This window comes from Arvicanthis niloticus, chromosome 17 (assembly GCF_011762505.2).
Source record: "Arvicanthis niloticus isolate mArvNil1 chromosome 17, mArvNil1.pat.X, whole genome shotgun sequence".
Classification (NCBI taxonomy): Eukaryota; Metazoa; Chordata; class Mammalia; order Rodentia; family Muridae; genus Arvicanthis; species Arvicanthis niloticus.
This window is the reverse complement of record NC_047674.1, coordinates 14006136-14022113: the sequence shown is the minus strand read 5'-3', so window position 1 is coordinate 14022113 and position 15978 is coordinate 14006136. Positions and strand designations below refer to the sequence as shown.

At 41.7% G+C, this 15978-nt stretch overlaps 1 protein-coding gene across 15 annotated transcripts in view; it reads left to right on the top strand.

Moving 5' to 3' along the window:
* Ube2f (ubiquitin conjugating enzyme E2 F (putative)) overlaps positions 1–15978 on the top strand; it is a 34759-nt gene that overhangs the window by 1484 nt on the left and 17297 nt on the right. For 3 of the 15 annotated variants that reach the window (XM_034521419.2, XM_034521420.2, XM_076914774.1), the window contains exons 2-6: positions 793–925; positions 1381–1497; positions 2512–2645; positions 10366–10395; positions 13370–13435. In XM_034521419.2, coding sequence (XP_034377310.1) covers positions 2528–2645; positions 10366–10395; positions 13370–13435 — 214 coding nt within the window. In that variant the 5' untranslated portion in view covers positions 793–925; positions 1381–1497; positions 2512–2527. Of the gene's footprint in view, positions 1–792; positions 926–1380; positions 1498–1782; positions 1896–2466; positions 2646–10365; positions 10396–13369; positions 13436–15978 lie in introns of all 15 variants that reach the window. The other 12 variants (XM_076914781.1, XM_076914780.1, XM_034521425.2 and 9 more) reach the window with 8 other exon arrangements.

The window sequence follows — 15978 nt, the reverse complement described above, 5'->3', positions numbered from 1 at the left end:
TTGGTTTATTCCTTCCCATGCTAGTGAAAAGTGATACATATGATAGAAAAATAGGTGGGTACTCTATTCTTACCTGCCTTAGAATATCAGAAAGTGTTGGGTTTCCTGTGGGGACACCACCAGTGTTGTTTTTTTACCCTGCATAGTCTTTGCACAACATGTTCTATTGGAAAAGCCTACAGCTTACTGAACATTACAAGCAGAATCTACACCTCTCAGAGTACAGTGTGGTTTGCCCATCCTCTGCCTCCGATAAAGAGCAGTGTAGGTGAGGGGTGTGAGAGCATTAAGCAGAGCCCTTGGACAGCCATGGCAGGTCTGAGCAGCACAGTGTAGGTCTGCAGGATGTGGAGCAGCTTGCGCTCTTCTTTTTCCAAGAAGCTTTGTTGTGACCACTAGGGGACTGCCTGCTAAACTCTTAATCAGTGCTTTCCCCTTTCACCACTTGCCTTATTGATATCAAAGGTGAAAACCTGATGATCCCCATGAGGAACATGCTCTTCACTGTCCCCAGCGATACATAGGGTTGTTATCTTGGATGGGCCATTGTCAGACACCCCTGATGTCCCAAGGTCTGAGCATGTAGTTGTGGACTTAGACTTGGCCAAGGTAGGAACACTACCTCATGATCCTGCTTGAGGAATTTCTGACATGATGCAACCAAAGCAGGAAAGCATTGTTATATATGTTGTGCTGTTTTGGTAGCTTGTAAGCTGAAGTCCCTCTGGGGGAAGTGACTTAGTCAAGACTTGAGGATGCATGTGTTCTGACTAGGCTCATCTTTTCACATAGATGCCCCTGAGGAGAAGCCATTATAGAGTAGGACCGAACTGCCCCATCACTTCATGACTGACTGATCAGTGTTTGTATAAACTACGCCATGACCACACTTACAGCACATCTAAAGGAAAACTAGTTTTTTGTGGTGAGTGCTTCTTGTAGCTTAGTGTCTTGGACATTCAACCCTCCAGGCCTGTTCGGGGAGTGAGTATGTGCGTTCCTGCCTGGGTGTATTACTGTTAGGAGTCTTTCCCAGATTTCAGTGCTATGAGCTTATTCATACTAACATGCAATACAAGAATTGTTTGGTGCATTTAGACAAGTGCTACTTTTTTGGTTTTGTTTTGGTCTTTTTATTTTGCTTTTTTGATACATGATCTTCCTTTGTGGCCCAGGCTAGACTCCAACTGACAGTTCTCCTCCCTCAGCTCCCGCCGCCACCCCCCCCCCGCCCCCAAAACTGATGTTACTACAGGTGTGTGCCACTGTGCCCAGTGTAACCAGTCCTTAGTGTGTCAGGGCCATGTATAGTTTGGAAGCTCATATTCACTGTCTTGTTTTTCTGATATGTGATATAAAGTGAAATCTGCCCTTCACTAGGAATACACAGAAGGTGGCATGAGAAACTTGGCAAGAGTTGCATTTGAGGATGTTTTAAATTCCAAAGAGAGGAATATTCTTGTGTTCGCAGCATTAGCCTCGTGTTTGACCTCGCAGGTAAAACTTTCCATCTGTAAGTTTTCGGGTTTTTTTTGACTGAGAAATTATCAAACCTGTGTTGAAAGGAAACGTTTTTAAAACAAGAAAGGAAATTATGCAAACATTGAAGTAGTTACTCTTACTGGAGTGTCGGTTTGAGGAGTGACTGAGTGATGGAAGTGTGTAATAAAAACAGAAGGCAGATTGTGGAGGTAGAGATTCCTGGCACACTAAAGTAAATTGTACTCTGAGTGATAATGCCTTCACTCGGGTCCATCAGTTAGAACAAATCACACCTTGTAGGGAGTGCTGATCATGAGAACGGAGAGAGCAGTGCGTGGGCAGTGCCTGTGCCTCTCCCCAGTGGTTCTGTTGCTCTGGTGCTGCTGTCGGAGTCAACGTTGAAGGCTTACGGGGTGAGTGGCAGTCCTTTTTGCAGGCAGTCGGGAGCATTATTACCTCACCTGCCTTTGGATTTTGTTGTCCTTCCCAGGGAGGTTACAGCCTGAGAGCCTGAAATTCACAAGGTCTGTAAATAGCCAGAGAAAAGTCCAGTTTGGGGTATTCTAATTTGCTGTTGATGTTGGCATTGCAAATCAGTAAATGTGACAGTCCTTTGAAGGCTTTATACCTTTTCCTCTGAGGGAGAAGGAAAGCAAAGCATCAGATGTCCCTTCTGCCCTGGAGACTTCTGTGCCCAGACCACACTTGGATCCTATTGCTTCCAGACACTCCATTTGAAACCAGTAGAGTTAGCGAATGAGTGCTAGTTGGGAATGTGGGAGTGGGTGGGGCTTGACTGATTGGGCTACCACACACTCTACCTAGTGAGTATGAAATTTATGACTCCCCTAAACTTAAGAAGAATCACATCACTTCTTCAGATTTCTTGTGAAGGAATCTAGTTATGTTAATATATGTAGAAATATTTTTAAACAAATTTTAGAGAATCTAAAGTGAAAACACCTGTGTGTTTCTCTTGTCTAGTGTCTGGAGACATGGCCGTTAACCCTACTCTTGCCTGTCTTCCAGAAGAAAGGTGGCAGTAATGCTAACGCTGGCAAGCAAGTTGAAGCGGGATGATGGTCTCAAAGGATCCCGGACATCAGCCTCCACATCTGACTCTACTCGGAGGGTTTCTGTGAGAGACAAGTTGCTTGTTAAAGGTAATCACCATCCATGGGAGCTGTCTTTGTACCTGTAACAAAATGAAGCTCGCCTGGAGGCTCCTTGGGATGGATGTACAGTAGTCCTTTGAATGGAAATGATTGATGTGAAGTATAATGATCAGCTAGGCCTAGTGGTGCACACCTTTAAGCTCAGCACTCTCGGGTAGAGGCAGGCTGAATTCCGTGAGTTCAAGGCCAGCCTCATCTACACATGGAATTCTAGGACAACCAGAGTGTAGAGTGAAGAGATACTGTCTAAAAAAAGGGGGTGGTTGTTTGTCACTTACAGTGGAAGGATTTATACTACGCAGAGAATAGCATTATAATAGCAAGGATATGGTGTAGAACTGTGATGTCTGACACACCGGAATATTCTTTTTTGGCTCTGCTGTGCTGTGCTGTGTTGTGGAAAGAGTAAGACAGTTGGAATTGGCAGGACCAAGGCACATGGGCACTGCTGTTCTTTTCCTCTCTGTCCCTTTTGCTGCAGGATGCACAGCAGTAGTTTCCAGCCAGGAACAGGCACTCTTTTTTTTGTTTCATGTGGGACATAGCCTGAGTAGTCCTGTGAAAATCTGATGTCTTCAAAGAATTATGTCACATATTGCACAAACACACAGACACACACACTCTAATATATGAACTGTTAATGATATATATTATAATTTTGTTTTTGGAATTCATAGAATTATGATTAAAATTCTCCTAAGGTCATAGTAACTGTCCATGTTTATAAAGGAAAATTATATTTGATAAAGGGTTCCCTTCTGTGTGCATAAGAGTATATATGTGGCATGCATGTTCTTATGTGCATGGGGTAGGGGCAAGGATGTATACATGTGGAAGCATATACATGTAGAGGTAAAGGTTGAAGGCGGTGGGTTTATGAAGATTTAATAGGGTCTCTTATATACTCCCTGTACTTAAATCTTGAATTAGCTTAAATCTTGAATTAGCTTAAATCTTGACAAATCTTATGCATGATTGGTTAAAAGTAAAATTATTGTTCACATCTTGTTCTTGTCTTTAAGTTCAGAACAACCCAGATCATAAACCTCACAGGGAGGCCTGGAACACCTCACTTGGATGAACCTAATGACATTTGATTTTTCAGAATCTTTGATGTTCCTTCTGTAGAAGCAGCCCAGAGTCAGAAGAGCCAGGCTGAGGAGTTTTGGGGTGTAGTTGCAGCGCTTAGAGCAGTCTTGGGTATCAGCTGAGAATAAACTGTTCCTTCATATTGCAACCCTCATGTTTAATAACAGCTTTGGTACACCAAGCACTTGGGGCCAGGTCCCAAGTTAGACATTGTCTGCTATGGCTAAACAATTATAAACCTTGTAAACAAGTAGGAGTGTCTTTCTCAGGATCTTTGGTCTAGAAGATTAAGGTTAAGAATGCAGAATTTAGGGGCTGGAGAGATGGCTCACTGGTTAAGAGCAGTCACATAACAAACAATTCACAACTGTCTGTAACTCCAGTTCCAGGGGATCCAACGCCCTCATGAAGATGTATGTACATAAAGGCAAAACACCAATGAACATTAAATAAACAAACAAAGAAATAAATCTTTTAAAAAGAAAGGAAGGAAGTAGGATTCCCCAGCATTCATGAGGCAGAGGCAGACTGATCTCTGAATTGAAGGCTGGCTCTGTTCTACAGAACGAGTTCCAGGATAGTCAGGGCTACACAGAGAAACCCTGTCTCAATAAATAAATAAATAAGAAAGAAAAAAAGAAAAGCAAACAAGCAGGATTGAACTCAGTGATAAAGCCACTTTCCTTCACATGTGCCAGGCCCTGGTTTCCGTTCTCACCACCGGAGAAAAAGATAAATATTGGTTTCTGGTGACAACCGCAATCTGCTTCCAAGTTGAGGCCCCCCTTGCTGTATCCTAGGATGAAAGGATCACTGGTCCTTCTGGAAGGAAGAGACAAAAGTTGAATGTGAACAGAGCCCTCATGAATTAATCACTTCAAAGAATCCACCTCTTAATATTGGGCATTGGGTTTTAACAGGAAGTTTGGGCGCCTTCAGACCATAGCAGGTATTTTGTGTCCTAGCAAGCACTTAAAGGGTAATTCTTGGTTTAGTTTTAAATTCTTGCCAGACAGGAGCTTCATTTTCCACCTGAAGAGCTGAGAGACTTAGGCTAAGAAACCTGCAGTAGTTGCAGTAGGATGGCCAGACCCACATCTTAGGGGTGAGGCAGGCTCTAGGAGAACAGATTCAACGTGTAATTTAAAGAGCAGAAATGCAGTTTAATAGAAAAGAGTTTGGCAAATAGTCTCCACCAAACCTGTGCCTAGAGACTCACCTGGGAGCTTTCAGATAGCTTCAGGGTGATCATGGGGAAAAAACGTTGAAGATAAACATCCCTATAGGGACTTAGAAAGAGTCTGACTTTAGCAAGATTGCTATAGTTGGGCTTATTGTCCTGGGCAGTAAAGTAGGCTCGCGTGAAGATGTCTTTCATGGGTATGGACACATTATAGGAAATTGTATGACTGTGTCTGGGACTTAATACTGCAAGCTGCATTCCGAAAGGGAGAGGCAGGGAGTTTGTCATGCAGGGCAATCAAAAAGTATCTTGAAACAATACAGTGGAGGGAAGTGAAGCAAGTAGAGGCTGAGGGATGATCATACTTTGAGGAGAATGCCCTACTATAGCCTTTGCTCAGCTCTTGGAGCTGTCACCAGCTGGCAAAAGGCTCAGGTCTTCCTGTTCTGCTTTTAGTCAGGTGGTGGCTGTGTTGGAAGGTTTATAGCTTGTCTGTACAGCCATAAAACTCTAGAACAAAGGCCATGGGTCCACAGGCCAGTGACCTCATCTAGGACAGAAGTCTCGTCTACATTGGCATCCCAAAGAGCTATGGGAAAGATTACGAACACTAACAGGCCAAAAAAATTAGTACTTTTATAGATGGGGGAGGGGCTCATGGGATCTTTCCGCTTACTGGTGATAACTAGCAGATTCTAGGAAAGTGGAGGCAGAACAGGAAAGGCTGGGTGCCCACTCCTGTCCTCCTTGAGCCTGGGCCAAGCACCTTAAGACTGTGAGGGATTATGTGTTCATGTATGGTTGGGTCCTTACTCTCTACCAGGGCTGCCACATGTTCCTGTTTCCTGTGCTGGTCTCCCACACTAATCTCTGGTGGATCACAGTCCAGCTTGCCTCATTGCCAAGGCTCTCACAGCATTTGACAGCGCATGAATCTGAGGGGCAGTTCAGCAAGTCCTGCTAAGTCAAGTAGGAGGTCAAACATCTGACCAAACACAGCCTAATGTGTTCTGTTGAAAGTTAAACACCAGTGAGACTGTTCAGGGAACTTGGACAGTGTCCATAAGTAAACCAAACAGCCAAATGGGTCAAGAGGTCCTCTAGATGCCACAGATAGGCACCCACCTTGATATTTTCTGTGCTCATGTCAATAGTAGGTGGCATGAAGTTTTGGGCTACACTCAGTGATCCTTAGCTCTTGTTAGAGGAAACTGCTTTTTCAGGATTGTGGTTTGCATTTTAGAGTAGCACTAGAACACCTTTGACCCAGTTAGCTGTGTCAGTGCTTTCTGAGGGGCTGACGTTTATGAAGGGGATGCAGATGCAGTAGCAGATCAGGAGGACACAGCTAGAGCCAGGTGTGTGGGCTGCCCAAAGCAAGAGGAGGTGAATTTGTGAGGTGTGGGGAATCATTGTGGTAACTGGGTAGATTTTGTAATCTGGTTGTGGTCAAGCTTCCAGTGGACTCTGGTTTGATCCTTATTTAGAAAGGAAAAGAATTTAATTTCTCAGAAGGAAGTTATGTAGCCACTGAGTTATGCAAGGTGTCAGGTGCCTCCCAGAATTGCTAGGCCACCTAGCAAATGAGGCATTGTTGTCTTGTGAAAACAAGCCTTTAGCAGCTTAAAAATAGTTGTCAGTTTTTGTTATTTTGTAGGGAAGTCGGTGTTCTTCAGGCCCGAGTTGTGTTGCTTTGTCAGAGGCCCTCTGGCTTGCCAAGCAGCTGACTGGCTACCTTGGCTTTAGTTTCATTTGTGTTGACACTAAGATTGTCATTACTGATGTTGGAGTTAGTATAACCAAGAAGTCTTGGTAGGATTCCTGGTGTAGTCAGCAGGCTGTGTTTGGGACTTTCCTCAGCCTTTGTCTTCCTTTCTTGGGTGAGCTACACTGAACATGATGAATACAAGCAAACCTTTAAGTTTAAATTATTGACTGTCATGTAAAATTAGAACTTTTATTACGTTTCTATATGTATATAATGCTATTAGATATTTTCACAGACAGTGGTCTAAAACAGTCTGGAAGACTGTCCTCCAAATCTAAACACCTGGGTAGAATTCTGTGAATGGGATTAGTGTACTAACAAGAGATCCCAGATAGCTTCCTTGTCTCTTCTACGGTTTGAACACACAGCAGGAATTTGTTATCTATAAGGGCTCTGAGCCCTCACCAGATTCAGAATCTATGGTGCCTTGGTCTTGGCCAAGCAACCTTCAGAATTATAAAAAACTAGTGTCTGTGTACAAACCATCCATGTATGTAAAATATTTTTATTGTATCAGGCCACACAGGCCAAGAGAATAACACTAATTTAGGTTTTATATGGTAATGGAGTGAGTGAGTGGGGACTCGGGCATTCAGGGTTTTGGAATGCCTGTAGCTACTGAATTTCAAGGATTAGATGCAGCAGTCAGATTACTAAAAGACTCATTAAGAGAAGTGTGGAGGGCTTGCTGAATGGTGAAGGCATGAGTAGGACTGGGAGCTGGGCTCAGGGTTTGGAGACCCTTGGGCTTCAGGTATAAGCATTACGTATGAAATGACAGAGTCTTTGTGTGGAGCCAGGAAGTGTGCTACTCTCTGTCCCAGGTGAAGACAGCTTTGCTGACCTATTTATTGTGTCATATCCTGTGTCGCCCCTGTTGCCCCCTACACAGAACATTTTACTTGTGATTATGATTTTACACACCCATATAGTGTGTACATAGTAAAACAATACTAAGAGAATTCATATACATTTTCTATGTGGCCACATTAGCACACGTTACTTATCCTACCTAAACCTAACTTTGTACCCTTTGCCGTTGCCCTTATCCCTTGTCACCATTGTTTGGTTTCTGTGTGTTCAGCAGTTTGTTCCTTCTCTGTCGGGCTTATTTCACTTAGTGTGATGTCCTTTGCTCCATCATGTCACAAATGGCAGGCTCGTCTCTGCTGATGCTGAATAGTGTTTCTTACACATCTCACGGCTTTTTTACGACTCAGTTTATACTTGGGCTGGTTCTTTTATCTTGGCTATCATGAAAAATAACTGTCTGGGATGGTCATTCCTGTACAGCAGTGGTCTTCCACCGTCCCCATGCTGTGACCTTTTAATTCAGTTCCTCAGGTTGTGCTGACCCCAACCATAAAGTTATTTCCTTGCTACTTCATAACTGATGCTGCTGTTATGAGTCATAATGTAACCATCTTATACACAACCCCCAAAGAGCTTGTGACCCGTTGGGTAAGAATCGCTATTCTAAAAGGTTCTGACTCATTTATTTTGAGTGTGTATATTCACAAAGATTGCCTGGTCATATGGTAGTTGCTTTGTTTTTTCCCTCTTTTTAGCTTTTTGAGGGATTCCCCCCCCCCGTGTGTGTATAATATTTAATATATATTATAATATTGTGTGAGGGTTCCCTTTTCCCTTTCTCTGTATTCTAACCATCAGTTCCTGTCTCTTACCTCTCTAGTAGTGGTCAACCAGAAAGATTCAAGATAGCAGGCGTGGTCTTGTTTTGGTACTTGGTGACACTGCATCTTTTCATAAAACTGTTGATCACTTTTATCTCTTTGGAGAAATGTCTGTTCAGAGCCTCTGCCTGATCGATTGATCTTCCTTCCTCTCTTTCTCTTTCCCTCCCTCCCTTTCTTTCTCTCTTTCTGTCTTTCTTTCCTTCCTGTTGACTTGTGTGTGTTATGTTAAACCCTTATCAGCTACACGATGTGCAGACATTTATCCCCAGTCTGTATAGACTACCTTTTCTTTGTGCTATAGCATTTAGTTTAATGTAGTCTCACTGTTTAATTTTTTCTTAAAAAATAAATAAAGTAACTGGGGCATGGAGAGATGGCTCAGTGGCTAATAGCACATACTGTTTTTCCTGAGGACCTGGGTTTGATTCCCAGCACCCACATCAGACAGCATACAACTGCCTGTAACTCATGTTCCAGGGGCTCTCACACCCCTGAGCATTGTAGGCACTTGCATTCATGTGCAATACACACTTCCAGTACACATAATTAAAATAATAAACAACTAAAAAATAAAATAATAATCATTGCTAAAGCAAGGTTTGGGAATTTACTCCACCACCACCCTTATGAATTTTACAGCTTACATTTAAGCCTTTTGTTTAGTTTGATAATTTGTATAAGGACACCTAGTTCTTCACAGAAGAGGCTCCCACTGCCCTGTGTGGTCTTGTTGGTGCCCTTGGGTGCTAGTTGAATGTGTGTGCTTATTAGGTTTGCTCTAGACTCCCTGTTGTTCTGTGGCCTGTGTTTATGCCCATATTACTATATTGTTTTGGTTACTGTATCTCTAATATAATTTGAAGTCAGGAACAGCGGTGTTAATTTTGTTCATTCTCAGTATTCTGTGGATCTTCATAATGGTTCTGTGAAGAATGCCACTGAGAATGTGATGGAGTTGCCCTGTGTGAGAGGCTTTGGGTGGCGGGTTCCTGGTCTATAGTTTCTGTCCTCCATATTTACAGTTTGAGAGTACAGCTCTTTCATCTCTGTAATTAAATATAATCCTTAATAATATTTTTGGTAAATGAGATTGCTTTCTTGGTTTCTTTTTGTCTTTCTGTACAGTGTTGGAGACTGAACCTGTGTCCTCCCATATACAGTGTTCTCTCTAATCTACCTCTAGTCCTCCGTGTTTCTTTTCTCTCTCTTCTCTCCTTCCCAACTCCTTTCCCTCTCCTCCCCTCCCCTCCCCTCCCCTCTGTTTTTTTATATACTTTTATTTTTTTTAAAGAAAGAGCAGGGCTCTGGAACACCTGAGTGGCCTTGAATTCATAGAGAACTGGTATTACATTGTGCACCACCACACTTGGAATTACTTTTTTTTTTAAGTAGTTCATTATTAATGTAATAGATTGGTTTTTGTGTTTTTAGTTTATTAGTTTTAATGTTTGTTGCCTTGCTGTTGGAATTTCTAGGGCCTTCTTGGTGTAATATGTCCTCTGTACAGCTGACTATTCTTCTAATACTTCTTATTCTCTGTGGAATAAAAGTGGTGAGAGTAGGCATGGGTTTGTCTATACCTTATGGGGGAGAGTTAACATGATATCAGGAAGGAGAACTGTAGTTTTGATGTGCAGAAGGATGCTGGATTTAAACACACAGTGAGTAACTGAGGATATGAACTGGATAGTCTGAGGCCTCATGGGAGAGCCTGGGGCCAAGAAGAGTAAGTTACAGCAGGTTAACTTGAAGGCACATTTGGGGGAAAAAAACAAATGCATGGGGGTGGGGGGAGGTCTGTCTGTCTGTCTGTCTGTCTGTCTGTCTGTGTGTGAAGTTAGGCTTAAAATATAAACTCTAGACCAGGTTTCAGTTCTTCTAGCTTTTTTATTCTGTAATCTGGGGACTTGCTTATTTAACACTGGTATACTATGAAGATGACTATTAACTACAGTCTCTTTGTTTCTACAGAGGTCGCAGAACTTGAAGCTAATTTACCTTGTAAGTATAGCACTCCTATCGAATTATTACTATATAGTGATGACATGAAGAAGACTCGTTTTGTTTTAATAACTTTGCATAGCAAAAGCCTATTTTGTGTGTATATTAAGAATAAATTTTAACTTTGTAAAAGAAGTGGCATGGTTTTTTGGTTTTTTTTTTTTTTTTTTTTTTTTTTTTTTTTTTTTCAAAATCTAAGATGAGGTTCTAGCCAGGTATCAGTGGCACTTGCCTTTAACTACAGAACTTAGGAGGCAGAGGCAAGCAGATCTGTGTTCAATAGATGGTCATCAGAGTGAGTTCCAGGACAGGGTGATAGAGAGCCACCCTGCCTTCAACAAGCAACAGAAAGAGTCTTTAGTCCTTCTGAGTCAGTCACATGTGTGGAGTGTTGTCTGTGTCCCTGTAGTGGAGCAGGATTGGTCAGTTAATTCAGTTTCCCCTTCTCCTGAGTGGAAAGGAGTGGAGGTCAGGAGCACACAGCCCTGTTGTTAATGGAGTGTGTTCCATGTAGCTCAGGAGATGCTTATTGTTGGTTTGTTTTTGTGTTTGAGAAAAGGCAGCTGCATGCCCTTCACCCACAGATGTGATCCCTTACTCTGTCTTTCCTGAGGACACGCATGGGCCCAGCAGTGCACTCTTGAGAAATGCTCTTGGATGATATGTATCACATTTTTAATCATTAACCTTTCACCAAATATTTTACATTTTATATGTTTTATGAGAGCCTGAAAGCTTTGACTATTTTTACTTTGTTGTTGTTAAGCTTTTTAATTGTAATATTTGGTTTAAAAGTCATTCTGAATCTGAGGGTGGTTATAAAGTTAGTTTGTGAGGGCACAGACAAGCTGTTTGTTAAAATTCACTGTGCAGCCTTGACTAGCCTAGGCTTTACTATATAGACCAGACTGGCCTCAAATAGCTGTTTGCCTCTGCCTCATGACTGCTGGGATCAAAGGTGTGTACCTCCTGGGTAGGCTGAACAATTGATGCCTGCCATTTGTGTGGGGGAAGAGTGGGTTATGATAGATAATATATTTTTGCTATGGCTCTCATCTAAAACCTCCCAAAAGTTACTTCCAATCATAACTGAAGGTATTGTTTGGGAATTTTATTGAAAGGTTAATTTTGAAGGTGGGGGATGGCTCAGTAGCAGAGTACTTGCCTAGCATGTATAGTGCCCTGGTTTCAATCCCAGCCACTGGGGGGGGGGGGTTGGGGGGGGGTGGAGTAGAGCAAAAGTAAAAGGGCATTCTTTAAAATGCTTCAGAAAGTCAGGGTGAGTAGTGAGACAGACAGGCAGATGGCAAAGGCCTGAAGCCAGGGGATTAGCTAGCTAGTTAGCTGTCTGTCTGTCTGTCTCTGAAGCCAGATGATTAGCTGTCTGTCTGTCTCACTGCCTGTGTTAGGGCACTTTCTTCTAAAAAAAGGGCATCAAACAGTGATTTTTCTGTGTTCTAGTTCAATAACTCTTTCTGCTGTCCCTGACTCACATGTTTGTTCAAAGTGCCTTTTCATCAGAGACCACAGAAAGCTCCCCCTTAGAACTAGCATGTGTACTTGATGTGAGTCTTGTAGGATTTGGAAAAGACATGAGCCTGTTTTCCTATCCTCTGGCTAAGCTGTCAGCCAGCATACACTATTTGGCATGCTTCTTTTTTTCCCATGTTTTCTGCAAATCATCATGCTAAAGAAGAAACAACCCATCACATGCTCATTCTTTGTTGTCTGTTTAAACATTTCTAAAATATTTATATAAATATTTAGTACTTATAAGGATAGCTTTTTATTTGGTAGTGTGATTAGAGACTGTGGAATAACCTCAGAACTTCGTATGTGCACGTGCGTAGACATCTCCCTGAAAATGCACATTTCCTGGGATAGATGCTATTGCATGTAGAGAAAACTAAAGAGTGTGTGTGTGTGTGTGTGTGTGTGTGTGTGTGTGTAAGAATACATTAAAAAACATATATATGGAGAGGTTAAAAACATTTATATATAATATACATATAGTAATGCAATGTTTTTTAACTTATCCTTTCCTGACCTTAAAGGTTAGTTATTTGATTTTGGTAGTTTTGTTAATTTTTAAAGCTTATCTTACTAATTTTTGTATTCTTGGAAGGCTAATTCAGAAGGCTATTTCTAGAATAAAGAATGTGCATTTCAGAAACTACTCCTAACCACTGTAGACTGAGGGTTTTTTTCACCTACTCTAAAATGAAAGCCAATGAGTCTTAAACAGTTCTTTGTTTTTTTATCTCAGTTGTTTTATGTCTAACATGCTCATTAAATATCAAAATGAAACAAGACCAATGATAAAATTGTGAACCCATTCCTGAGACAGTGTTCTACTATGTAGGCTAGGTTGGCCTTGAACTCGGAGGTTTGCCTACCTTTGCTTCCCAGGTGCTGGGGTTAAAGATGAGCAACCGTGCACTCTGGAGGTAGAGACAGGTGAATTTCTGAGATTTTTTTTTTTTCCTCCAGTGTTACGGTAAATTCTGGGTGGCAGCTAACTCTTAGTATCTCACTTCTAACTTCACTTCTGATGGACATGCATGTCTGTGTGGATCTCTGTGGTACTGACTAATTTGAACAGAAGTTTGATGTGCTTCTTTTTCTGGTTTTTTTCATGTTTAGTTAGTTTTTACCCACATACATTAATGTCTTTGAGGGATAGTTTCTTTCATTGTAAATAGCACAATTCTATAATGAAGAGAACTCTTTAGTGACTATTTAAAATTTGAAGTAAATACCTTGATTTGGAATTAACTAGTAAGACTAAGGGGTTGAATGGCAGAGACAACAGAACCCTCGCTTGCCATTGTGTGCAGTCATGATTACCATTAGCGTGTGGGACCCATTAGCGTGCCCTATGAGCCAGCTCTCCGGGCTTCTGTGTGTTTGGAGGCTAGCTCACTATGTGGACACTGCTCACTCCTGACCTTCCTAATGGCTATTTCTTTTGCAGGTACATGTAAAGTACATTTTCCTGATCCAAACAAGCTTCATTGCTTTCAGCTGACTGTAAGCCCAGGTAATAAATACTGCATACTTCAGTGATCATGTAATTTTTAAGCAGCAAGTGTAGAGGTCTGCTCAAATCTGTCTTTCTCTGGATGTGTCCTGTGGTATGTTGGCGCTCTCCCATTTCCTAGGATGGTGTGGCCTATGTCTTGGAGCCAGATAAAGTACAGCAAGTGTGAAGCACTCAGTGTCCTAGTGACTCTGAAAGCCAGGCAGCTAACACCAAAGAAAACTGACGGCAGCTTTCTTTGAATATGGGCTCTGAAGTCATGAGTGGGTTCTGCAGTGGAGCTTGACTGAGATGTGATTGCTTAGCTGCAGCCCCCATCTACAGAGGGGAGTTGTGAATCTCAGGCAATGTCAGGATTGAATGGATTTTTGTATGCACACCACTTGGGCCCATGTTCTAGCAGATTACCAGCTATCCTTCTTAGGACTACATTAAGTGCCTAGTCTCCAGGGGCAGCAGCATATCTCCTTGGTCAGACTTTTCTAATGAAGGTGCTAGTAAAGGAGTTACTGATCATCAACTCATGTCTCCCTCCAGTGGCCAACCATTGGTAGCCAGTTCATGCTACATCAGGGTAGGTGGGGTAGGAAGAGTAAAGGAATCAATTCCCAAGAAAACTAGCTCATAGATGTTTGTAAAGGGTATTAGAGTGAGAACTGCATCAGTTCTACACTTTGTATCTGAAGTGAAAATGTTAAAGTAGCCAGAGGAGGACATTATTTAAATGATGTTACCAATACTTCAGAGATGTGAAAATTATTCAAAGGATTATGATGCAGAGAAAAGGGAGAGGGGTGGTTTGTCTTCAGGTCATGCTGACAAGGTAATATGACACTTGTTAAGGCTGGAATGGTCTGATCTTTGGGGTTTATGATTGCATGTCCAGAGTTGTTCTGGGGCAGTTAGTCCACAGATGTTTCTGACGTCATTTGGCAGCTGTAAAGTTCATATTGTTACTTAAGCTGAGATGCACAGAAAAAGAAGAAAACAAACAGGACAGTTTCCTTGTAAAAATAGAGGGTGTTGTCCTATTTGGAGAGTGGAGGGGATAAGGAGCTGAGAAGAATGAGTCATGAACTAATTAAAAAGTGAGAGGTACAGAATTTTGTTATGTGATAATGAGTTCATGAATAAACATGGCCTTCTATGTCTGCAAGGAGAGTGGCTTGTTTCTTGTGGAAAATGTTTTATAATAAGTATCCCATTTCAAAATGTTCTTGATAATTTGTAATTCTGTTTACATCTAGCTGCAGTGGTACATGCTTATAATCCTAGCACTCGAGGCTGAGGCAGAAAGTTCACAAGTTCAAAGCCAGCTTGGGTTACTAAGCAAAAACCTGTCTGAAGCCTATATGAAGGTATTACAGAGTGCTCTGGGACATACTTGTAATTTTATAACTTTGTAACTTTTTTTTGATACCAGTTGCTTGGAGACACTACAATATGGTTAGTATCAGGACCTCATCCTTAGAAATGGGGTGTTTTGCATGCCTGGTATCTTTGATTGGGTGAGTTGGTAAAGACCATGCCCATTCTGAAACATCTTCTGTTTTCTGTGTTGTTGGTGAGGGATGCTGAGTCCATAGGTGCCTGCTCTCATCCCAGGGTTACCATGAAGAACACTGTTTACGAAGTACCTCGGGTATTATAATGAGCTAGGCTCTGACAGTCCAGCGGCACTCTTGAGTACACTTCTGCAGTCCTTAGCTGCTTACAGACCCTTGTTTTTACCAGCCTGGTTAGTGTCATAGTTGTGTTTCTGTAGTTTCCTCTGAATGTTTCTCCCTTTCCTTGTTTTACCTGTTGGTTCTTACTAAAGCCTATGAATGTGGATACTGAGATGACATATGACCACACCTTCATCCTGATTGTCTCTGTCAGGTAAACAACTGTTGGAGGTTCAGTATTTGCTATTCTAGCAGGCAATAAAAGATTTTTATTTTAGTGCCTGGGAATATAAATTCAAATAATGATATCAGGAAGAACAGACATCTCTCTGGGTCAATGTTCAGTTGACAGTGTAGAGGTCTTGCCAGAACTGGGATAAACTTTGTGCTAAGTTCAATGGTGGTGGTTTGCTGTTTCATTGGTTTTTGAGATAGGTTCTTACTGTGTATCCCAGACTGGCCTTGAACTCCCCATCCTGTAGCTTCAGCCTCTTACATGCTGACATTACAAAACTCAGTTACCACACTATAGTAAAGTATTTGTAAGACTTTAGTTGACACCATATTAAAAAAAAATAGCAAATTTTAAAAATATGTTGTTTATGTGACTTATGACCTGACTAAATTTACTTGTTTATTCTAGTAGTTTTTAAAAATAGTATTGAGTGCTGGAAAGAGTTCACCAGTTAAGAGCACTTGTTGCAGAGGACCCAGGTTCAATTCCCAGCACTACATGGTAGTTCACAGCCATCTATTACTCCAGTTCCAGGGGCTCCAATGCCCTCCTTATATACCAGGTTTAAACATGATGCAAAACACTCATACACAAAATAAACAGATCTAAAAAGGTAGTGTTGGCTTCTGTGACCACTATCA